Source organism: Eurypyga helias, unplaced genomic scaffold (genome assembly GCF_000690775.1).
Source record: "Eurypyga helias isolate BGI_N326 unplaced genomic scaffold, ASM69077v1 scaffold5810, whole genome shotgun sequence".
Taxonomy (NCBI): Eukaryota; Metazoa; Chordata; class Aves; order Eurypygiformes; family Eurypygidae; genus Eurypyga; species Eurypyga helias.
This window is the reverse complement of record NW_010226204.1, coordinates 1-24215: the sequence shown is the minus strand read 5'-3', so window position 1 is coordinate 24215 and position 24215 is coordinate 1. Positions and strand designations below refer to the sequence as shown.

Sequence of the window (24215 nt, the reverse complement as noted above, 5' to 3'; positions counted from 1 at the left end):
GTGCAGTGACCCAGAAAACACCGATTTCTTTCTAGTCTGTATCAATGGAAGGTGACTGTTTCTTGCAACTGTAAGGTTTAATTACTAACCATTATACCTGTCCTCTAGTGAACATGTACAAATTGAAGTTTGTTATGTCCTGGAGAGAAATCAGTTACAGACATTGCTATCTCACTTCTCTCTTTCAGGTGGTGTTTTTCCCTTCTTTACCAGAAGTCTCACAGCAGACATACACCATTGTTTGTGACGGTTGCCAAGTCAAGGATGTTACAGTCACAGGTTTGTTTCTAACACCTTTCAGAGACTCTGTTTCTAACTCCGTAGATACTCAGATAATGTGAGTGGTGGTTGATGGCTTGACGTGATGGTAACGTTTTATGTCATTGAATGAAGCAAATGCTTTGTCCCAGATGGTGTTAAATGCTAAGCATTTTTATTATGATTACTCCTCCACCCCAGTGCATGAAATACACAGGGTTCAGAAAGCACCGTAGCCAAAAATCCAAATGTAAAATGTCACCAAGTAGCAGAAAAGAAAACCTGTTGTCAGGTGCAATTCGTTTCTTAGACTGTTGTATCAGTAAGATAACATGTCAAACTATAAACCATCAGCTTTAACAGAGCAGAAATACATTTGGGTGTGAAGCAGATTTGGGGCATATCTTGGATTAGGATATTCAGGAGAGAGAGGCAGTCTTTGGATTAGCTAATGAAAGCGGTTGAAATTCTGTAAATGTTAGTGCTTGTCCTGTAATGTGATTGGGAGAGCTGTAACACAAGGCTTGACTTGTAGTCTGTTTAATCCCTTTATTACAGTTACTTCCTTGGAATTTTTTTTAATACTGCATTTGCTGCTTATTTTAGTTTCAATATACTGCTCAAATAATCTGGGACACAGGTAGTCAACAATTGCAAACACCCTGCTCACTTCAGAGAAACAGTGCTGATGTGGGTGAGCTGAGGTTGTGGCCCTGAGATCCAGATCCGTTAAATTCATGAAGAGAAGATCTCTACTGATAAACAAAGCACATCAGGAAAATATTGTACAATTAACACACTGAAGCTGTGAAACTTGAGGAAATGTCAGACATCATCAGTAATGACCATTGCTGGCATTTGTTGTTAATGAGTAACATGAACAGTGTTAATGGCCAGATGGTGAACAGTAATACCTGCTTATTTCTTCAAGGGGTTGGAGAGCTGCTAGCTCTGCAGCTTTTGTTCGTCACGGGTGGAGAAAGCAAACCTGAACCCGGTGAAGTTACTGATGTAACAGCACAGCACCTCATACGATTTGACCCCCAGAACCCACACAGCACCGAGGAGAAGAAACTGGTTATAAGAAACTCTACGTACGTAGCTACTATTAGTAGAATAATGCTCTGCAGTCTGAACCTGCTGGTAGGGATTTCATTTGTGACACCACCTGCTCTCAGGCTGGAGAAACCTTTGTGCACCTTGCTTCTTTTTGCTCCATTGTTTAGTAATTACGGTGCAAGGATATACCTCTGAGAGCAGGAACATTATACACAGATCAAACACGGTGGCGACCATTAGCCGTACCATTTGGTTCATACACTGCCAAGGTCAGTATTTGCTTTGGTATAGATAAATCTACAGCTCCAAAAGATTTGTAAGTATGGATGGTTTCAGGATATATGAACAGGGTCATCCAGATGAGATTCATCTAACTTGACATGCCTACAGTGTACACTTGTGCAGCTGAGCTAAGCACCCTGTACTCTTCCTGTCATAGTGCAGGGAAATAGATGCTTCTAAGGATGCAATTCTGAATGCAGGCGTCTCCCATAGAATGAGGCATAATGCATCCTGGACTCCATTAAAACTCCATTAACTCACATTAAAACTTTCACGTGATTCCTACTATTGAGTCCTAATGGATTTAAATATAAATTCTGTTTGAAGTCAAGGAAGATGTACAATTATATTGTACTGAACATAGTGACATCCTGATTTTGCTCAGAATCAGTTGGGCAATAATAGAAGTACGCTAACGTGCATGATTGCAGGAGTTAGCGGCTGCAGAGCATCAGAGCAGTGAGGTGAGTGCTGCTTTTAGATACATTGATGTGAATTCCTACTTGCTACAGTGGATTTCAGGAAGTTTGTTTTGTGGCCTGGAAACCACACACACATAATGCCAGAACAGAATGCTCTTTGGGTAAAGAAAGTGTAATTCAGTGGACTGGATACTGTAAACTGACTGTGCCAATTTCCACATTATCTCTGTGCTATAATCATGACAGCAGTCCCTGCACGTCTGCTGTCAGGATTTTTGACATGTTAAAGACCACACCTTGCACTGGGATTAAATTCAGAATGTTAAGTGGGTCATCATTATGTAGATTTTTTTTTTCAGGAACTGTCCCGTTGATCTCAGATTCTTGAAAGAGGAATTGTAGAGTTTCCTAAAAGTTGCATTACGTGACAATTTAAATAAGGCAAAAAATGTTAACGCTGTCTTACAAGTTTATATACTTCACTTCCATATATTAGCACGTTCTTTGTGCAATTTATGTACTCTGATTCTATGCAGCCTCATCAGCTTTGTAGCTTACAAAGACTAGTAAGTCTAACCCCTGTAACTTTTACAGAGGGGAACTCCCTACATGGAAAAAAGCTACTGAAAATTTTCTCCCAGTATTTTACTCAAAAAAATCTGATTTTTTAAAAAATTATAGCTTTTTTACTGCTTATTGATGTCTTTGCAGGCATGTAGAACTTCCTTTCTACTGGCAGATAAGGAAGCCTAATCCAAAACCATTAATACCAGAAGAAACCACAGACTTTATGGAGCTGAAATCCAATCAAGACACAGATTCAGCCTTCTCCCTAAATCCTGAGGAGGGAGTTTTGCTTCCCCACGCGGATCATGAGTTTATTCTCACTTACACTCCACAGGAGGTATGGCTTGTGATTCCTTCCTATCTACAAACTCCAGCTGTGTATTTTTACGCGAGTCATAAAATCCTTGCTGTGCAGCTTTCTAAATTATATTTAATTAGCTGGTACTATGCTCTGATAAACAGTGTTCAAAATGTAGAAACTTACTAAAAGAAAACATGTTTTGACTGCAAAATGTGAGACAGTTTCTGATCTCATGTCATTTTTGGTACTGACTGGACACAATTAATTTTACACCCAAACTACGGACACATCCTCAGAGCTGCAGCTGTGCTGGCTGGTAAAGTTACCACCCTACCAGCTCCTCACCCTTCCCTTTCTGCTGAGCGAGACCTACTGCAGCCTAAATAAGCTTGGTTAGCAAACAGTGATTATTTAAACTGTTTCCAACTGTGGCTTTTGGGGGCTGAAATGGGTTCTCTGAACACTTGTGTGGGAAATTAAGGGGATAATAGTAACCTTTGGCAGAGAAATGATGGTGTGCAGCTGTGGGTAGAGGGGTGCAGCGATGTTTGAATGCAGCTGTACCAGTGACTGTTGTCTTAGTTTCTGCTTTCCTGTCTGTGTAAATAAGGAGGATGAGCTCATTGTATTTAAAGAAACTTGATCCAAAGGAAGTCCAAGAGTGGGAATAGCCCATGCTGTGGTGATTGACAGATATAGGAACAGCTCAAGTAAGTATGAAAGAGAAGCTACCTGGGTTCTTTTTAAATAGTCTAGTTAGTTAATAGAAAAATAGTGAATTAACATATACACTTAAGTTAATATGTCTCTACAAACACATAAATCTTTTGTAAAGCCCTTCAGATTTGAGGCCTGCTTCTGTGTTTTCTTTTTTCCCTTACATGAGAATATAGAAGGCATCCTCTTTTCCTGTCATGGAATAGTAGTGTTTCCAACTCAAAATCAGATTGATGGTCAACTACATTAAATACTCTGGAGCAGTTAGAAGAAACTTTTAGTACAGCAGTACCAATCTTAATTTCGGGAGCCTCTGCAGATGTTTGTGTGTAGTGTGCAATGTACTAGGGAAATAATAACAGGCATGTCAAAAAGGAGTGTTTTTCTTGGAACCATACACCATGAGATCAGAATCTGGCTTAATTTTTTGCAGTCAAACGTGTTTTCTTTTAGGAACTCTGGAGTTTGAATATTGTTTATCAGAGCTTAGCACTCCAGTGGTGATTGTTCATCTTTTGAATGTAAACTACTTTTTCATCTTTTTTTTAATCTTCAACGTAACTGATTACTTGACATTAAAATCCTCTTTCTTCATCTGTGTAGCTGAAGCATTATCACAGTGTGATGCAGATGGTACTGAGGGACATCTCAGAATCACCTCGGTAAGCTGAGAAACAATATTTCCCAGTAAGATGTGCAGCCACATTTTAGCTATGCCATTACATTAAGTTCCTGGGATTCTTTGTATTTCTGGTGACGGTGGACTGACAGTTATAAAGGATTTTATAATTTTATAAAGGTCCCTTCCAACCCAAACCACCCTACGATTTTATCTGCACAACTAATAGTGGTCAAGAGTGTCTCTGTGAACTCTGTTCATGTCTGAAAACATGCCTTAGCCCTAGTTAGTGCTGCATCTCCTGGAAAAAGATACTCCTGTCATTTTGTCTGTTCATTTTCCAGGCTTTCTGCTGAGATTTCCAGCAGGTTTTCTTGTTATTACTGTTTGTTATTACATCCTTGTTCATGAACAGACAGGGACAGCTAGAGTACTTTAAAGAACCACTGGAATTTTTCCAGTTTTTAATTGCCCCCAACCTGAGCTGCACACTGGCAGTCTGTAGCTGAGAAACTTTTGATGATGTTCTGTTTTGATCTGGCAGTTAAAGGATGGGATCCAGTTTAAACACCAGTTGAAAACGCTTAATAGTTCTACCATATTTTCTCCCAAAGTTTAGTAAGAGAGGGGATGCTTCAGAACATTCCAGAACACAAAGCGGAAGATGTTACAGCGCTGGAAATAGAAGTTAAAGGATCAACGGAACCGTTTCAGCTGCTTCTGGAACCATACGCCATTATCATCCCTGGAGAGAACTTTATTGGTGTAAATGTCAGAAAAACATTTAAGGTTTGTTTGCTTTTGACTTCATTGCTGTCGTGTGCTTTGTGTCACTGGATGTCATAGGTGTATTAGAAGATATCAGACAATCCATGTTATTTTATTGATTTAAAATGTTTTTACAGGAGGCCGTGACCCCTCTGTACAGAAATCCCCCCGCAGGCCTCCTTAGGCCCACGTTCCAGGCAGCAGGCTTGGCTTGGTTTTCATCTCTCGAGTTTGATACCACCGAGTTTTACCATTCTAAATGTTTTTCTGCGTCACTAACCTGTTGCTTATCACTTTCTCACTCATGTAGTATAGAAGTTTTCCATGTGGGAGTAGTAGCCAATGGATGCCCGGTTAGCAACCTGGTCTAGTGGAGGGTGTCCCTGCCCATGGCAGGGGTTTGGAACTGGATGATCTTTAAGGTCCCTTCCAACCCAAACCATTCTGTGATTCTATGATTCTATAAGCACACAAACAGAAAGAAGTATACTGGGAAGGAAACATGAGGAATTTGTGCATAGACCAAATGTGCCGTAGAGCTGCACTGATCTCTAATGCGTGATCTGTAGAGTTTTGATTCTATGATTAAATTACTTCATAACGGAGGCACTGTTCATGCAACAGATTGCTGCAAGCGCAGAAGAGCTTCCAAAGTCACGTGTGCTGCAGTTTACTTGACCTTATTCTTTCCTGCAGATTCTGTGGTTTCTGTTTGACCATTATGGGTCAGACTGCTGCTGCAATTGTCCACTCACTCAGCATCCTCTGCACTATAGACCAGGATGCTTTTGGTCTTAGACTCACTTGAGAAAAACAGGGCTGTTAGCAAGAACCAGGCAGGAAGACATTTCCCAGTAAATGACCTTCCCATTTTTTGCTAATCAGCATTTAGTTTAATGATTTCTTTTCCTAGAAGATCTTTTTCAATTTAAGACAGTAATTTAATACTTTCCAGTAATCCAGTAGAGCTACATGTGTGGTATAGGTAATTAAATCACTGGTAATACGATGATTCCTCACAATTTCCAATTGTTTTTTTTTTTACTCTTAAAAACATAAGATTTTGAACTGTGCTTAGAAATAATTGTGCTTCAGGGAACAAAGTTATTTGCTGTAATTAAGAGATAATGTCTGAATAGATCTGAAGAGCAGGCCAACGTTTTCAAGAGTGTGTATCTCCCTCACTGGCAGATCCTTTGTCCAAAAAAAGATTGCTCTCAAAAGAAAGATTTGAAGTTTAAGTTTAGAAGTTCTATTACATTTTGTAAGGAGAAAAAAAAGAAGGGGGGGGGAGAGGGGGGGGGATGTGGAATTTTAAAAGGCTAAACCAGGCTGGAGTAATTGCTCCCAGCACTCTCCAGTTGGCCTTATTTTCAGTAAGGAGAATCCTAGGAGATGAGGTCAGATGTAGCTCTTGCATCTGTTTTGCAGACACCTGAAATCTGGTCAGGTGAATCCCACTTCTTGTCCTTTATTACATCACAGAGGAAAAAGGAAAGGGAGGACGCAGCATTATCATGAAAATAACAGTAGATAGTACATGGCATTGGGTAGTACTGTTGAGGCAGAGGTTAGGTGAAGTTCTGTGCCTTTTCACGCTTACTGTGCTCAGTTTGTTTCAAAACTCAGGTGAAAATAAAGTATTGGTGTAGCCAGATTCCAGGCTGAAATGTTTACTGGTGATCAGGGTAGGGTTGGAGTTTGCAAAGTATGTGATGCAAGACTTGCAACACCGAGTTGGCAGTGTGGCAGTACTCACAGCAGATTGGCTTGTTGCTGTGAAAGCTGAAAGTGCATTAATTGTGTCCTTGATTTTAATTGTTTTAGATGTGGAATAACAGCAAATCATTGATCAAGTACACGTGGGAGAAAATCATTACCTGCGACATCGTAGAAGTGGAACCCCATACTGGTGTCATAGGTAAAGTTTCTGTGACTGGAAAGTTATCAGCTAATAACAGAAATAATTGAATTGGTATGAGTGGAAGAGAAAAATTACAGAGCACTACGGTGCAAGCTGGAAAACAAGACCTGATCCCCAGCCCACCGGAGCCAGCAGGAGGCTTAATTTGGGAGCTTCAATAGCAGGCTGGCAGCAGGTGGTTTCTTTGCAAAAGGGTGAGACAGGACCCTAAATTTTTCCTTTCTAGATATGAACGCGTGCTGTGAGTTTCAACTGACAATTACTGGAAGCAAGGCTGGGTGCATCGGCCACAACGTGCGGTGTAACGTTGAACACTGTCCGGAGCCAGTTGTGCTGCATGTTGAGGCTGCTTTTAAGGTAAGGAACAGCGGGATGACTCATCGTTGGGCCTGGCTGTCATCCATATAAAGCTTTTTGCCTTTTAATAGCATGACAAATCTAAAGCTGTTAAACCAGGAGGTAATTTTGCTGTCTAGTTACTACGGAGGCAATGTTGACACTCCAATGATAATAAGAATTTTTCTGCATTACATGCAATTCATTTGCTTTCTGCTATTCTCTGTGAAGTTAAATGTTACTCTTAGATAATTTATGCTTCTTAATTAGACAATTTTGGCAGAAGTGTCCATTCTGACATCTATTTCCTGGTGTCCTAGGGTCCGCTTCTTCGTATTGATGTTCCGTCACTCCACTTAGGTTTGACAAAGCCGGGCGAGAGTGTGTTAAGGACCTTTGAGATTAAAAATCTGTGTCAGCTGCCAGCAAAATGGAGGATGCAAGAAAGCCAGGTTTGTCTAGCTGAAAGGAACGAAGAGGTACGTCGCTGCTGTAGCTGGCTGTGTTCCCTCTTTAGCTATTTAGAATCATAGAATGGTTTGGGTTGGAAGGGACCTTAAAGACCATCCAGTTCCAACCCCCTGCCATGGGCAGGGACACCTTCCACTAGACCAGGTTGCTCCAAGCCTCATCCAGCCTGGCCTTGAAGACAGCCATTTCTTCCTTATGCTTAGGAGCTGTAGTATTCATTCCAGATATCAAAAGTTATAATTTCTAGGACTTCTTATGAAACTGGTTTTGCACAGTTCCTTAAGCACACAAGTTCTTTTGAGATTAAAGCTTCCTTGCAGTTTTTCTCTATTCCTATTTATTACAAATCCCCTGCCTGCCTGACGCAGAGACATTGGAGTACTTCCCGTATAACAGTGATTACAGCTACTGATGCTATAAATAAGAGGGTAAGACTTTATCCCAACTGAGGCTGCTAAACACTCCTCTCACACCCCCATATCAGCATCTCGGCACCTACTGAATTGGGCCTTTTGGCTTGAAAGAATAGCTTTGAAACACACAGTTGTGTCCCAGAATAATTTCTTACCACGAGGAATACTAAAACTATTGTTTAAATATTATCTAGACTGTGATGTGTCAAATGCAGCTCGTTCCAGTCTGACTTCAGAGCTCATTCCACCATCTCCTATAAAATGACTAAAGCAGCTTGGAGGTGATACTGATGACAGAGTTGAGGGCTGCTGTCTGCAGAGCATCACATACTGCTAAAATTGTTGTACTGTATCCCCATGAGTTCTTGAGCTTTCTCTTTGGCGTATCAAGTAGCCATCTCTCCAACGTTGGGTGAAAGTTGATGGAAAAAAGGAAAGATTTGGGAGTGGTGGTTATGGCAGCCTTGCAAAACAGTTGTGTGTGCGTCCGTCTGTCCCTCTTCCCCCAGAACAATTGTAATCAGAAGTGCCTGATTAGGGATAGGGGTGCCCTGGAGGAGACCCTGCCTTCACAGTTCTCAAGGCCTTAGTTCTCATTGTTATTCCTTTGTCCCCTGATATTCCCAACAATTCCCAGAATCCCAGATTGATTTTAGACATAATCTCTTCATTTCTCAGCCCAGAGCCCATACAGAGTTCTCCATTCCTCCTGCACAAGAGCTACCCTCCTGCATAAGAGCTACCCCTTTCTTTTCCTGAACCTCTCCAGCTCCCACCCCACACTGGTGCTCCTTCTGTTTCCATTCTTCCAGCCTTCCTTCCCTGACTTTCTGTCTAAGAATTTCCCCAGCATGTGGCACCTTGCGTAGCTCCTGCTCAGCCCCTCTGCTTGGGAGGAGACACTGCTGCTGACCACTTCACCTTCACACTCCCCCTCGCTCCACGCACAGGCATCCCTGTTACGCCCTTGGCTCTGACCTTCTCCTCGGTCACTGCCTTGTTATTAGCTGTCCCCATGGAAGCAAAGTCCTGCCTCCTCTTCTAGCCAGGCTTTCACAAAGCTAGCACTGTGCTTGCTGAAATCAACCCAGGTGGGACTCCAGGGGAAAAGACAAAAGGCATGTCCGAGGGAAAACTAGACACATGTAAACCCTAATTAGACTGTGTGGCTTCAGCACTTTACACTTGTTCTGCCGATGTCAAAGGAATTTCTGTTTCCTCTCTCGTCTCCCAGGTATCTCCCTTTACCATTCAACCATCTGCTGGAGAGATACCTCCTCTGGGTACGTGCAGCGTGTCAGTTCAGTTCACATCCTTGCTATGCCGGCGCCTCCAGGCAGTGTTAGAGCTAGAGGTAGAAAATGGAGAAGGAAGGTAAGGGAGAAAAGTGGCATTCTGCTTTGTTTTTTTCCCCTGAGATTCACATGTGATTTTCACTTTAAGTAGTTTTATCTCCTAAAACAAATCCACGTAGCAGGAACTCGGAGTGGGGTTGTGTAACCTATCAATGAACTAGCCAATCACTAATATTGCTAAATAAACATCATCATCGTTCCTTCCAGCATGCTGTTGTATGTCTAGCACAGATTCATTAACCATAACAATAGACCATCTGTGTGTTTATTTCCAGTCATCTTCCTGTTTTTGTTGAAGTTCAGACCCCCCAAGCGTGCCTGATATCCAGTCATCTAGTATTCGCTGAAATTTATACCGGAGTTCCTGCCAAAGCAACCAACAAACTTTTTAACCAGACGCTGCTGCCAACAAAATACTTATGGGGAAAGGTAAACTCACTTCTAATGGATAAAGCATACAGCAGGGATGAAAATTGCAGTTCTATCAAAATACAAAAAATAACTACTCTTAAAAGCTTTTCTGATGTATCTTTTGAGTAGTGATTCCTAATTACTGGCTTATGAGCAAGACTTCAACTTAAGACCAGCCTTTATGAAAAGATTAACTACCAGCTGATGTTAATACCCTCTTACTCTCTGTGGGTCATCCCCGGGAGGAGGGGCGGGCAGTGATGTGAGGGGAAATAGGACGTAAGCCACCAGAGAATTGAACAAAGTACCATGGCAGTTTAGGGTTTGCATTTAATTCAGCAGAGCAAAGAAACGGTGGTGCTTTTGTGTCTAAATTCTGCTTAAATTTCACATTCTGGGTGGGATTCAGCTTACAGATCAGGACCCCTAATTTTAATGCCAGTAGGTAAACTCTGGTCTGAACCCTCTTTGCAGTCAAAGGAAGTCTGAGCAGGAAGTCCATCACCAGAATATATACGTTTAGTGTCATGGATGCTGTAGGGTGCTCTTCCTGACCTCCAGAAACCACTCAAGAAGCTTGGTCTTCTGTAAATCCTGTCACATCAGCCAGCCAGGCATGGCCTGGCCACCCTGTGTGTGTAGAATTCACAACTGAATTCTACCCGATCTATAGTCACTGGAGTCCAGAAAAGTATTCGGCTTCCCCTAGAATGGACACTTTGGGCTGCAGGATGCTCTCTACACATAGCAACTGGACGTCTGTTGGCTGCAGCGGTGGTGTTGCACCCACTACACGTACACTTGTGTGCCGTAGCCCGAAAGCTGAATCCTGCCATCAGTGCCTTGGTCATTCAGATCTACTCTGACACCCAGGGTTCAGCTCTGTTGCCCACATAAAAGCATTCAGTGCCATCCAGCGTGTCCTCAGGTGCCCAGGACATCCTAATGGAGCAGGTTTTTACATGGTATCTGGTGTTTGCCTGTGAGCAACTGAGCTGACCCCTGGATTCATGCCCTGTGTAGTTAGTCACTTAGGGAAGGCACCAAGCCCAAGATTGTCTCTGTAGTCAGTGGAGAGAGAAACGGCACCACTAGGATCCTGCTCCAACATCAGAGAGGTTGTGAAAGGCTTGTGAGAGGGATTACAGTGACTCTGCTCCCAGCCCAGATGCCTCAGTTGGGCACCTAAGTCGTTTGGAATGAACGCAGGCATGAGGGTCTTAGCAGCCATGGGGGAGTTGTAAAGCAAGTCTCCACACACTGTACGTGTTGCTACCTGAAAGTGTCGTAAATCTGAAAATACCTCTGGTTTTGCAGTCCTCTTGGATCTGAAGAGAAAATCGGAACGAATCGAGGTTAGCTGAGTGTCTGTCCTTTCTGTTTGGCAGCTTATTGGAAGTCAGGCAGCTTTCTGCTCCGTCACTGTCTCCCCAGCCAGTGGCTCCTTGGGCCCAAATGAAGAAAAAGAATTCTGTGTAGAGCTGTCAGCTAACGTCATGGTAAGTTTAAAACCGTGCAATTTTATCAAAACAGCAACGCTGGCATTCTCATCTCACCTCCATCTGGCAAAAGGCAAGGTTTTGATGTAGAAAACATACAGCTCCTTTCCCTGTATATCTCTGAAATTGTTTTGCTTTAGAGATACCATGGTTGAAGGCAAGAATTAAAGCAGCCCACATGGGGGGCAATTTTCTACCCTGCCTCTTTGTTTCTCAACTGTTCTTGTTTTCTTTCTTGAATAGCAATTCAGTTAGTCTTCATGCTTATCACTTTTCTCGAAGCACACAGATCCTTACTCTGGATTATCCCAAATGAAATAGAGCAGACTGGCATATATAGTATGCATGTCATTTTCTGAATGCAACTGGACTCTTGATATTTTGAGATCCGAAAATTTAAAAAGGACTGATAGGACTGAGAGCCTGCAAAATAGGGTGTAGACTGCAGAGGTAACAAACTTCAGGAATTCAGCCATAGACTTTATAGGGGCATTCGAACAGCAAGTAAATGAAGGAGCTTCCTATAGGTCTGGTGAATTAGTTCCCATTACAGTCACCAGAGACCTAAGTTTAATTTATTTGCTTAAAAGTAGGTGTTCAGTAGTATCAGAGCTGCCCTAGCAGATCTCAGGTACCCATGTATGTCTGGCATATGTGGCACAGGATCCCAGTAAACTTGAGCCTTCTTCATGGAAATCTGGAAGCTCAACAAGACACGTTGGGCTTGTGGAAAGGGCACTTGTACAAACCCAAGAAACAGCCACAGTTTTTTACCTTGGTACTGGCTTACTATCATAGTTCTGGTTTTAGTCCACTCAAGTTTATACATGTTTTCTAAATAAATTTCTTAATGAGGCTGCCTTTCCTCTGTAAAGTTTGCTTCATTCACAAGGAAACCTGGCTCTTCTCCTTTCAGGGTGAGCTGAAAGACCTTGTCCTTTGCTGTAGCATAGAAGGCATGATTGAGCCCCTCTTTCTGAGCATTTCTGGAGAAGTGAAAGGACTGCATGTCACCTACTCAGTCCCTTGTGACAGTGGAGTTGCCAGGTAAACTGAGGTTTTACCCCTGAATTGAACAAAAGTTACTTCTTCCCAAAGCACAAATACAATAGGGAGGGGAAAAAAACCCCACTTAGCTATGGAAACATCATTCCTCTTCCTGCTGTAGGCAGCAAAGATCTTAAAATGTGATAGTACGATTTGAAGATGCCTCTGTGAAGATAAGATACTGGGTTTGCACCCTAGCCACATTCAGCATCTTCATAAGCCCAAGAGAAGACTGGAGAAGAGCAAGACTCCACTTCCACCATCGTTTAGCTGAGCCAAATTAAATTAACAACTGTGAATTCATTAATTCATGAATCATAAATTGCTGTGAAGTCAACTGCACATTAGTGAAACTCATGTTCATGTGCTCTGCCTCTTCTCCCTTGTGCTCCTGGCACTTGTAACCTGCCAGTTGCCTCAACAGTTCTGTGTGTGAAGAGCATTTAAAGTTACCTTTCCCCTGGTAACCGAAGCGTGGGACCTCTGCAGTCCCTCACACGTTTGTCAGTAACAACTGTCTGCTGGAATGCCAGAAATTTGCAAATTCTACTCTTAGGTGTGAAGTTAGAATTACAGAATTATATGCAAGATCCTGTATTTTGGGCTATTAAGTTTTGTTGTTGCCCTTGTGAGACATGATATTAAAGAAAGATGATTATACTTCTCTGACTTGGTATATCTGACTGATTTTTATTTTATTATTCTGATATATGGCATGATTACTCTCTTTTGGAATATGCTCATCTTTTATGTTTTTATATAAGTAAGAATGGCTTTAATTTGGTAGGTTGGCAAGTTCTACATGATAAAAATTTTACCCAAAATCCATCCTTACCTGGATAGAAGTGAAAAAATGAAAAGCAGTGAACGCTGATGACAAAAACCATGGGCTGCATGGTCCTTTTATGCTGGTCATTGCAACCACACGGCATAGCGTGTTAAAATCTACTGAAGTTATCTGTGACGTAAGAAAATAAGACTGATGTTTTAATATTAATGCATTTTTTTCTTACAGTGATGAAAGACAAATGTTACAAAGCCCGTGTGATCCCCTCTTGGACTTTGGATCTGGAGTTGCGTTCAAAGAGATAGTAAAACGTCAGCTAATTCTTACCAATCACACTGGAATCAGTGCTCCGTTCGAACTAGAAGCGGAGTATTTTACTGGCTGTTCACCTACTCCAGAACAAGGAATCTGCCCGTAAGTCTTGCTTTTCTGCACAGTGACCCCAACGCCAAATTAGGTCTGGATTACATCTGAAATCGGGACAGGGTGCTGTTGCCTCTGTCACAAGATGCACTTTCTGCAGTGCTCTGGTGGGGTTTGTAGAAACTCTTGCTCTGACTGTGGCAATGAAACCTGCCGGTGAGGTTTCCTGCAGAAACAGAACCCGTGCAGTGCGAGGAGGGAGGATTTAGCTGGTGCAAATGGCAAAACTCTACTGTTGCCAGTGGACGTAGGCTGGTTTACACTGGCCAGGGCTCTACTGTGTTAGGTTAGACACAGTTTTACAGCTCTGCAGTTGATTCACTCTTAATCATGTTGCTTTCAGAAAATGCTCTCTAGGCAGTCCTTCTTTAAGGTATAATGGCTACTAACTTAGTAGTCAGGTAGAGCTGTTACTTCAGCAGAGTCCAGCTCACCACAGAAATGTCATCGTTGTGATTTGTTTGGTTTTTTCAAGCTCCCCGGTGAAAAGAAGAGGGCCCGTCACAAAACATGCAGCCAGAAGAGCGCAGTCAGGTATGAGAATAGCTGTTAATCCCTGCAGTGGAGAGAAGAAGGCAAAAGACAACCCACTGCCATACTCAGCATTAGTTGTGCCAGTCAGGCCCATCATTTCATTCTTGGAGCATCTGGCTCCGTCCACACTGTTAAAGGACTTAGTTCCTCGGTTTATTGAGTTTGAAAGTCCACATTGCTTAAGCATTAGGTCAATCTCTTCCCTCCCCAGCTTTTTTCTCTCTCCCCCTGCCTTCTTTCCTCTTCTTGAAAACAGCAGTCTGAAACAAAGGAGGGTGGTGCTGGTGGCAGTTCACACTCCCAACACACAGTATGGATGACATGGCGTAACGTTTGGCTATTGCCCTCCTCCGCAGTCTTCCGCTGCCATGGCAGCAGGCTCTTCTCCCTCAAACCCTTGTATATACCCTCCCCACTGTGGAAAGCTACAGCACAGTCCATCTGTCATTTCTGATGTGTTGTACTGAAAAAGAATAATATTTGGAGCCACCCGAGACCCAGGGAGGAGGGAAATGGGAGCGAAATGCTACAAAGTGTAGGTGTGTGTTCTGTATCCAAAAGACAATTTGGACATGTTGGGACCTTGCCAGAGTGTTTGGTGTATGTTACAGAGCTTTTCAGCTGTTGAGTTAGTACTTAAGATTGGAAAAATGCTGTTCTGACAGACTCCATGCACGCTGATTGACTGGGAAAGCGAGGTGACTCGGAATGTGGAAAGGCTTTGCTCTTTGTCATTCATTCTTTGTGCTGAAGAGCACACGGGTAAACAGCCAGCTGCTGATAGAAAAATAACCAGTTAGCATGAATTCCAGCTTATTTTTCTCAAATTGAGGGTGTTTTTTCATGTAACCAATTGGTGCCTTGCATATCCCAAAGAGTCCTAGACCAGGTCGTTGGAAGGGAGTCCCTCCTTGAAATAATCTCTGTGAGAACTGACTCTCAAAACACAGATTAAGACGCACTACAGAAGGCAGTCTGGGTAAAGTGGTACAAATGTGGGTTGTGTAAGTGATCCCAGGTTTTCTAGAAGCCAGTGAGGTTAGGCTGATTAACACCAGCTAAAAATGCAGTCCTATATATTCTTTGAAAGACCAACTTCGTTCCATTTCCTCCAAATTCATGAAATGCTGCTGTGCTGTTCTCCCTCAGAGTTTGCAGCAGCAGTGCTGTCTCATGGGAAGGGAGCAGCTTTCCATATACAACCTTCCACAGGAACTCTGAAAGCCTTCCAGCAGCTCATCATCGAAATAACAGCTTACAACAACATGTGGGGAGAGTACCGGGATGACCTTGTCTGCAAGGTAGGTGGGGCTTCGGTTTTAAGTGAAGTTTTGCTATGGCAGATTTTACACCGATTGTATTTCCCAGATTCCTTTCTGTTAAAACCACTTTTTCAGTTTGTTAGGACTTTTGTAAAAATTCGGGGTAGATATTGCTATACCTCTACATCCAACGACATGTAAGGAACAATTGTTTGCTCTGACAGTACGTGGTTTGGTTTGGGGGTAACACAGTTATTCCTTGGGAGGTTTTCATCTGCCTTTAAAATGACTGGGGCGGTTTTGATTTATAAAATCTGTTTGGTAGCTGGCCAGCGCACTGCTCTGCTCTACCAATACAACATGCTGTGTTGTATGGAAAAGCCACAGGAAAGCTGATGGATATATGAGGTATTGCAGTCTCCTGCTGAGAAGAGCTTTTCCTTAGCGTGTGAATTAGATGCTCTCAAAAGAAACCAGTCAAAAATATTTGAAAATCCAATTGGCTTTCAAAACATGATTTTGTAACTCAGAGAAATAAAGTTTTGTCATGATTCTAATAGCAAACGTTCATTTTTAATAGGTGGGAGACTTGCAACCTAAATTAATTCCTATGCAAATGACTGTGAAAGGATGTCCAATCTTCCTACAGATGACAGGACCACACATAGAGCAACCCATAATCAGGTATAGTGCAGAATACTGTCAGCAGAGTCAGAGAATTAAATACTGTTGGACTACAGCCAACATACACACCTGCTCCCATCCTTTTATTACATAATGAGGTCAGCAAAGTGCCTGTTGAATACGGTATCTGCTTCTAGATCACCACTGCCTTTGTCTCTGCCAGCATAATTAGAGATGAATCTGCGTACAGCCTCTCTCAGGTTTACCAGCAACCACTGTTCTGGGCTTACAGTCACAGAGGTTCACCCATTCCAGTCTCGTGTGATTCTGTGGGGATGGAAACTGGTACGTGGGGGCAGTTCTCATCGTCATCTGCAGTTCATTTCTCCCTCTCCATTTGCCTGGACTGGGAGAAACGCAGCCCTGAGGTAAAAGGGGCAGGGGAAGGTTTAAGCTCTCTCATTCGGCGAGTATGTTGTGGATGCCCCATCCCTGGAAGTGTTGAAGGCCAGGCTGGATGAGGCTTGGAGCAACCTGGTCTAGTGGAAGGTGTCCCTGCCCATGGCAGGGGGGTTGGAACTAGATGATCTTTAAGGTCCCTTCCAACCCAAACCACTCTGTGATTCTATGATTCTATGAGTAGCACCTGCACATCTGGATAAGGGGCAGGGGTTGGCTTATGGGGACCGGGGCACTACACACCCGGCTATGCAGCGTGACTGCTGCTTTCCGACCTCAGAGGAATTGGCACTGTGTGTCGCACTGCAGCCCAGAGCATTTGCAATGTCGCCTCTGTAATGAGCCGCAGAAAATGGATTTAGCTACCCACCACGAAACACGCTTCTGCACCTGGAAATCTGTGTCTGACACGGGTCACTCCACTGCTGTGTAGCCACTTGCTGCCACTGCCTGAGTCTCTCCTGAAAGCTGACGTGTTTACCCTGAAGTGTCTGAGACAACTAAGAAAACCAGAAGAAAGAGCCTGATTAGATAAAGCAATATTTTATTTCACCCCATAGGCCGTGCTTTACCTGATGGCCACTCTTAACGGGCTGCCACTGCAGCCAGGTAGTTTCCACTCTTAAAATGATTCTTGGATGGAAAATCATTTCAGACGTTCGCTTCTGTTTTCTGCACGGACTGACAGCAAGGTTTCCTTGCCCAGGTTTGGAACTCACGTCTCTGGAGGGTGTCCTGTCGTTCGGAGGGTCCAGCTCAACAATCCCACTCCCTTTGGTAAGGCTGACTGTTGTACAGCAAACGTGGAGGCTTGCACTGCCCTCCTTGTCGTAATAGAAAAATAGAAATTAACAAGTCAATTTACTGACATTCTTGTTTCCTAATTGGGATGTTTTTTGGAAAAATAACAGTCTATAAGAGAGTATGTAAGCTGTTCTCTAACTTGGCGAGTGCAGGGCAATCGTACCTGTTGCCAAGTCTCCATGGCATAGCGGTATCATCGTCAGGGCAGTACCACCATGACCATTAGTTTGCTTTCTGCCCCAGTAAAGCCGGTAAGCTCCAGCCAGAGCGAAGTGGAATATTGACTCAGTGTGTTATTACTATGAAACAGCACATCCTGTCCTCCTGTGTCTGGGTTTTCCCTCATTGAAATGATGGGATTTGGGATTTTCCATCCTGGTTTTGCGCATCTCTCGCAGCACTAAGCCTGGTCAGTCAGATGTGCTACCTCCTGCTTAGTGGCATCATCTGGCTCTTCTGTATTTAGCCTTTTTACCTCTTGAGTGAGATTTTACGCTCTGCAGAGCAAAAGTCAGTGTCTTTTTTTTTTTTTTTCCCTCAATGCCACCAAACACGTTTGCTCAACAAACAAAATACTTATAATTGATTTTAATGTTAATAAAAGTACAGTTTAGGACCTAGAGAGTGGACAAGCTGTAAGAAGAGCATAGCACACGTGGTCTTAAACCATTTTTATTTACGGCAACCATGGAAAGCTTCAGATGTGCCTTAATACAAATCCAGTTTCTAGACACGAATCGGTTACTTGATCTTCTGGCTCTCCAGTACCAACTAAGCTATGAACCTTCTCAATGACCACAAGTAATTGTCTTTTCTCCTTTTCGATTCAGACATCCGCCTGGACTGGGAAATTTATAACCAAGAGCAAAATGATGAAAAACTGGTGGACCTGTTGATGTTCTTTGGAGACCCTTTTCCTCCTAAGGACACAGACGAAAATGAGACCCCATCAACTGGTACCAACTCGGAGTCAGAGATGGTGTTAAAGTTGGATCAAACTGCTGTTCCCGGTGGAAGCATTTATCCAGCTTCTCAAACCCCAGATGAGGTCAGCTGTTAGTCTGTTTTTTATACTGCTGCTGAGATACATGATGGGTTTCTTGGCATGAAGGGTTGAAAACAATAACCTGCGATGTAACTTGTAACTAAGAGCTGGATTGTTAAAAGAAGGGTCAGGTCCTCTCACAGGCAAAAAAGCAATATGTGGGTAGGTGGCTATTGGTGTGAGCAGTTCCCAGAACGAGCTACAAGCACACAGATCTTCAGCTGCTCCTCTTCTCAAAGTTGTTAAAGAAGCTGATCTTTAAAATACTGTCACTGACAAACTAATGCTGTGTTTACACAAAAGTGTTCAGGTAACTAAAACCCCTCAGTTTGGGCTACTCTCCCCATGGGTGCTTTATGATGTCAGTGGAGCAGAATCCAACTTGCCAAGTTCAAACTGCAGCCAGTGTTTTGGAGGTATTTATCCCAGTGCCAAACCTAGATTGCTTACTCTGTTAGCCTACAGTAACGCCTGTTACACAGGGAGGTTGATTATAACCTGGCAATTTACTGTCCTGAAGGGCTGGGAGTGACAGGGAGAAGGTATCATAGAGGGTATGTGTATTTCTCCAGCAAAAGCTTTACAGAAAAGCTATTAAAATCACCTTTTCTCTGTTTCAGCTCGGAAAGCATAGTTGTTTTGAGTATACCTCTAAACTTCCTTGTGCAACAAGGGAAAGGTTTTGCCCTAAATTTCTGGTTCGTATAGTGGCCAGAGATGTTACGGTTGTGTTTCTCTTGGCAGAACAGGACCCAAGCGTGCACGTTTTTCATGGAGTTCAGGAGCAGTTTCAGGAGAGCAAACCTGTGCATACAAAAATGAACGTGCAGGACACATCCACATGTCCAGTTTTTGTGCCAGAAAGAGACTGGAGCTGGCCACGCTTACTGACTAGTGCAGCAGCTCCCTCAACACTTCGCCTGCATTCCTCCGTTGCAGCGTAACGGTTTTAACCATTCCCCACCCTCGTGTCCCTGCAGTCTCTGGGCTCTGACGGCAAAGAGGAGATCGTCACTCAAGAACCTACAGTTCAGAAAATCGTCTCTGTACTTCTACGACCTCATGAAGGGGTTCCTGCGGACAACCCCTTCTCCATTGCTCCGAGACAGATAGTAAGCTTTTACATTTTCTTTGTGCTTAGATTTAGCATATTTTTTCATATGACAGAGAAGACTGAGGAGGAGGAGGAAGCTTTGGCTTGGGGTAGAGACTAGTAAACAGTGACACAGTTGGCTGGGAGGCTTTGGGCTCCTAAAGATGACCATGAGAAGAGTTTGCAGAGTCAACAGAAAAAGAAGCGTCCTACCTACACGTGAGCAGTTAACTGATGACTGGAATTAAGGGTTCAGTCGTACTAGGCTCTCCGGAGTGGCATCTCTGGTCTTCTCCCTTGAGCTGCCTCACTGAAACAGGTGGCATTAGGTGTGAGGGATCCAGCCTGAAGCTTCGGAAGCCCGTTACTTAACCAAGGTGGATTTGCTAAGCGGACGTGGCAGAGCTGGAAAACAAGCTGCTGGGAAAGGGGTGCTCTGCAGACAGCGCTCTTGGATAAACTGTTGTAACCCACAGTACTTCAAAAGTAACTGGTGCAAATAGGGGCCACAGCATCACAATTCTGTAGGAACAAGACAAAGCAAAGGCAGCCCTGGAAAGATCTGTGAGTGACAGGGTTGCCCAAAACATCAGTGTGTCAATTTTGATTCTTAAATACTCGCAAGTTTTTTGCCAAAGGGTTTCAGTTACAAGTTAGGATGAGCTAAAGGTTACATGAAAGAAATAATGGCAGAAATGGCATCTCAAAGCAACGAAGCTGTGGGGTGGCTGAGGCTGAGAGAGCTCACAAAGCACCTGGTGTGGAGAGATCCTCTGCCTCGGTTGTAGCCAGCAGCGAGCTCTGCCCACATGGAATGGAGTTGGTGCCGATGGAGCCATTCAGGTATTCCTCTGCAGAAATGTGTTCCTACTATTGCTCCAGGACGGTCTGTTAGCTCAGGTGGTGTGCAGCAAGGCTGGCCAGGCCTGGCTTAAATCCATGTCTGAGCAACTACGTTCTCTGTGACCTCAGTGCACAGACCCTGCAGTGTTACAGGATGAATCACAGGATGGTTTGGGTTGGAAGGGACCTTAAAGACCATCTAGTTCCAACCCCCCTGCCATGGGCAGGGACACCTTCCACTAGACCAGGTTGCTCCAAGCCTCATCCAGCCTGGCCTTGAACACTTCCAGGGATGGGGCATCCACAGCTTCTCTGGGCAGCCTGTTCCAGTGCCTCACCACCCTCTCTGGGAAGAACTTCTTCCTGATATCTAATCTAACCCTCCCCACTTTCAATTTAAACCCATTACCCCTTGTCCTGTCACTACAGACCCTTGTAAAAAGTCCCCTCCAGCTTCCTTGTAGCCCCTTCAGGCACTGGAAGGGGCTATAAAGTCTCCCCGGAGCCTTCTCTTCTCCAGGCTGAACCAGCCCAACTCTCTCAGCCTGTCCCCATAGCAGAGGGGCTCCAGCCCTCTGAGCATCTTTGTGGCCTCCTCTGGACTCGCTCCAACCAGTCTATATGAGGCAGAGTTTGCTGTCTCTGCTCTGGCCGTGCAGTACACGCCATGCGGCCCCTGAGCTTACAGACTCAGAATTGGCTCTGGAGGGAGATGGCAAAGGTTTTTCTGCAACAATTTAATAATTGAAGGATTTAATCATAACCTGTGCATGTTTCTGAAGCAATAGCAGGATTTAACCATAATGTGTGTGCTGCACCTGAAGAAAGGAGAGCCTATTCAATCCCAGAAAATCCACTGCAGCTGCATTTGATTACATTCCCTGCTGTCATGTAGAATAATTTTTTAAAATACTCTGAATTCACACTTGTAACTCTCCAAAAAAAAATGTTTCTGGTACCTGTGAGTGCTGTCAGTTGTGGGAGAATCATCCGAGCTAGCTATGGAGTAAGAGTGGGCGGAAGTGGGTGATTTGAAAACCGAACAGGTACGTACGTGTGTACTCGGGGAGCTGGTCTGGGACTGTGCTCTAACGCTGTTGATGCTGAAGAGTGGCTACACCGGTATGTGCAGCTGAAACAGCGAGGTCATTCTTGTCGCGACATGCTGTCATTCCGCCGCAAGCGTAGCCCATCCCCTGGAGATGTCCGGTTGTGCAATGCCGGGCAGGTCCCTGCCCCTGACACTTCTCTCTTGGCTGCAGGTGGTTCCAGGGGGTGGCAGCATCTCCGTCCACATCTCCTTCACCCCGCGCCTCCTGCCAGAGCCCGGGCCGCCAGTGCAGTGCGAAGGGTTTGCGCTGGGTTTCATGAGCCTGGATGACAAGGTGAGTGAACTATCGCAGCACGGCTACCGGTTCCCTTCCTGTAACTTAGGCCCAGGCTGCCGTGTACCTGACCAGTCCATATAAACAGCCCTCTACACCCTTCCTTTCCTAGGGCCGTTGGGTCGTTGCATTTGCCTTGCAGCTTGGAAGCGTTCTGGGGTGGGAACGTCACCACCGTCTTAGGTTGTCTGGTGCAGCAGACCCCAGACAAAAGTCTGGGGTTGGAAACGCTGTCACAACATCAGGTTTTGTTGATAACAATAGTTAACAATGGGACTGAGACTCGGGACTGCTGAGTCCTGTTCCTGGCTCTGCATCTACCTTCCTGTGTGAGTTTGGACAGAGTATCTCTCCTCTGGGAAACTTCCTCTTCAGCAACAGCAGTGCAGCTCGCAGGGCAACGTGAACAGCGTTTCAGATTGCTCTGTGAGTCTCTGATGTGAATCATGGCAGAGGTGCAAGGCATAGTGAATGAACGATAACAGAATATTTAATAAGACATCCCTAATGCACCCCCCCTGGAGTGCTGCGTCCAGCTGTGGGGACCTGCAATGTAAGAAGGCTATAGACCAGTTGGAGCGAGTCCAGGGGAGGCCACGAAGATGATCAGAGGGCTGGAGCACCTCTGCTATGGGGACAGGCTGAGAGAGTTGGGCTTGTTCAGCCTGGAGAAGAGAAGGCTCCGGAGAGACCTTATAGCACCTTCCAGTACCTGAAGGGGCTACAAGGGAGCTGGGGGGGGGCTTTTTACAAGGGCCTGGAGTGACAGGACAAGGGGGAATGGGTTTAAATTGAAAGCGGGGAGGGTTAGATTGGATATCAGGAAGAAGTTCTTCCTGGAGAGGGTGGTGAGGCACTGGCACCGGTTGCCCAGAGAAGCTGTGGATGCCCCATCCCTGGAAGTGTTCAAGGCCAGGCTGGATGAGGCTTGGAGCAACCTGGTCTAGTGGAAGGTGTCCCTGCCCATGGCAGGGGGGTTGGAACTGGATGATCTTTAAGGGCCCTTCCAACCCAAACCATGCTGTGGTTCTAATGTTCCTGACTCCCGGAGGAAGAAAGACCCGTGTCTGCATTGAGCACAGCTGTTCAGAGTGCAGCTCCTGCTGAGCCTTTGCTGGTCCTTGCACGTTGCCATCGTGTCTTACGAACAGACAAGAGGTTCTCCAGCAGAATCCTATTTTGGCTAACAGCCTCTCAGGCTAAAAGAAGGGGTTCAGGGTTTAGTGCTACCGTTTCCTACATCATCTTTGTTTCCCTTTTGTTGTCAGCTTGCAAAGGCTGTCCCTAACAAAGTGCGTCGCAGACATGGCCACGGAGCTCCGCCGTTACGAATAGACTTGCAAGCCTTCACAGGATGTGGGATAATTACTGGGGGTGACTGAAAACAATAAATTTGTGAGTGAAAATAATCAGCGTTTGAATGAGAATAACCATCTCAAATACCTCCATAACCAATTACTGGATAGGGTAAGTCGGCTGCTAGGTAAGATACCACCTTCTGCTCCAGTCCAGCAAATTCGTAGGTTAATGTGTCACCCAAACTCCAAATCCCGGGCTGGAGATGACTGGTCGGACAGCGATGCAAGAAACCCACTCCATGGGGGTTCCCTGAACAATATTGCCCATGCAGCGGCATGGAGGGTGGAACGGAGTGAAGATTCCGCGGCCAGGCTCTGAATCACCTCGGAGATGGGAACTCAGTGGTGCTACAAACTGATCAGACGCATGTTTGCCACCCTGGGCCAACAGTCGGTCAGTGTTTGACAAAATGCTGCCCTTTGTGCAAAGTTTGCTCACTGTAATACCAAAACACACCTCCATGCTGAAAGCCACCCGCTTCCGAGGAGTGACCGCCCCTCGCTGAGCGTGCGCTCTGCATCTTCTGAATCTTGACCTTTGGAAGCGGAGTGGGAGGATTTCACACCCATCACAAGTAAAGGTGTGTGTGGCTGAGGTCATTCAAGCTCCACCTTGAAGACAGAAAATAACAGAAAAATGGCTCAAGAAAAAGGAAGACGCTATCGTGAACAAGTCAGGGAAGATCCCATCGCAGATCGCGTCCAACTCGGGGATCAGTCGATGGGCTGAGCCTCTCTTCCCCCCTGTAGGGACGCCTTGGGTGAGACTGAAGCTCTTTGTTTTCCTATGAAACTTGGAAATCTCTATACAGTTATTTTATGCTGCTGTATCACTCGAGTAGCTTTAAGTGATCGGATTCTGGCTGCTGCATTATCCAGAGTCATGGTATCTGCACGTACTTTGCAGACGGTGCACTGTCACCGGCAATCCCTAAGAACCTCTGGAATAAACTGCACTGCACGTAGCCGGCCGCAGAGGCCTCTTATCGGGCGCCGCCAACTCTTTACCGGCTGCGTGATACCGTGGAGCGTGACTAGAGGGGAGGGCAGCGCGCTACGAGTGAATCCGGAATCGTGACAGTTGCATCATATCGAACGCGGCCGGACTGGGTATCACCCAGAACCTAAACCCAGCTGCCCCCAGCCCCT

At 44.8% G+C, this 24215-nt stretch overlaps 1 protein-coding gene across 1 annotated transcript in view; it reads left to right on the top strand.

Annotated features, from left to right (window-relative positions):
* Positions 1–23064, top strand: part of DLEC1 (deleted in lung and esophageal cancer 1) — a gene marked incomplete at both ends in the record, with an annotated part of 29555 nt that extends 6491 nt beyond the window's left edge. Inside the window, 21 exons of the mRNA XM_010152011.1 lie at positions 189–279; positions 1190–1352; positions 2733–2925; positions 4210–4268; positions 4840–5014; positions 6821–6914; positions 7144–7274; positions 7574–7732; positions 9372–9511; positions 9768–9921; positions 11292–11402; positions 12319–12449; positions 13465–13650; positions 14135–14193; positions 15343–15494; positions 16036–16139; positions 17245–17315; positions 18173–18390; positions 19368–19499; positions 21586–21708; positions 22977–23064. Coding sequence (XP_010150313.1) covers positions 189–279; positions 1190–1352; positions 2733–2925; positions 4210–4268; positions 4840–5014; positions 6821–6914; positions 7144–7274; positions 7574–7732; positions 9372–9511; positions 9768–9921; positions 11292–11402; positions 12319–12449; positions 13465–13650; positions 14135–14193; positions 15343–15494; positions 16036–16139; positions 17245–17315; positions 18173–18390; positions 19368–19499; positions 21586–21708; positions 22977–23064 — 2734 coding nt within the window. The remainder of the gene's footprint in view (positions 1–188; positions 280–1189; positions 1353–2732; positions 2926–4209; positions 4269–4839; positions 5015–6820; positions 6915–7143; positions 7275–7573; positions 7733–9371; positions 9512–9767; positions 9922–11291; positions 11403–12318; positions 12450–13464; positions 13651–14134; positions 14194–15342; positions 15495–16035; positions 16140–17244; positions 17316–18172; positions 18391–19367; positions 19500–21585; positions 21709–22976) is intronic.
* Between the last annotated feature and the right edge of the window lie 1151 nt (positions 23065–24215).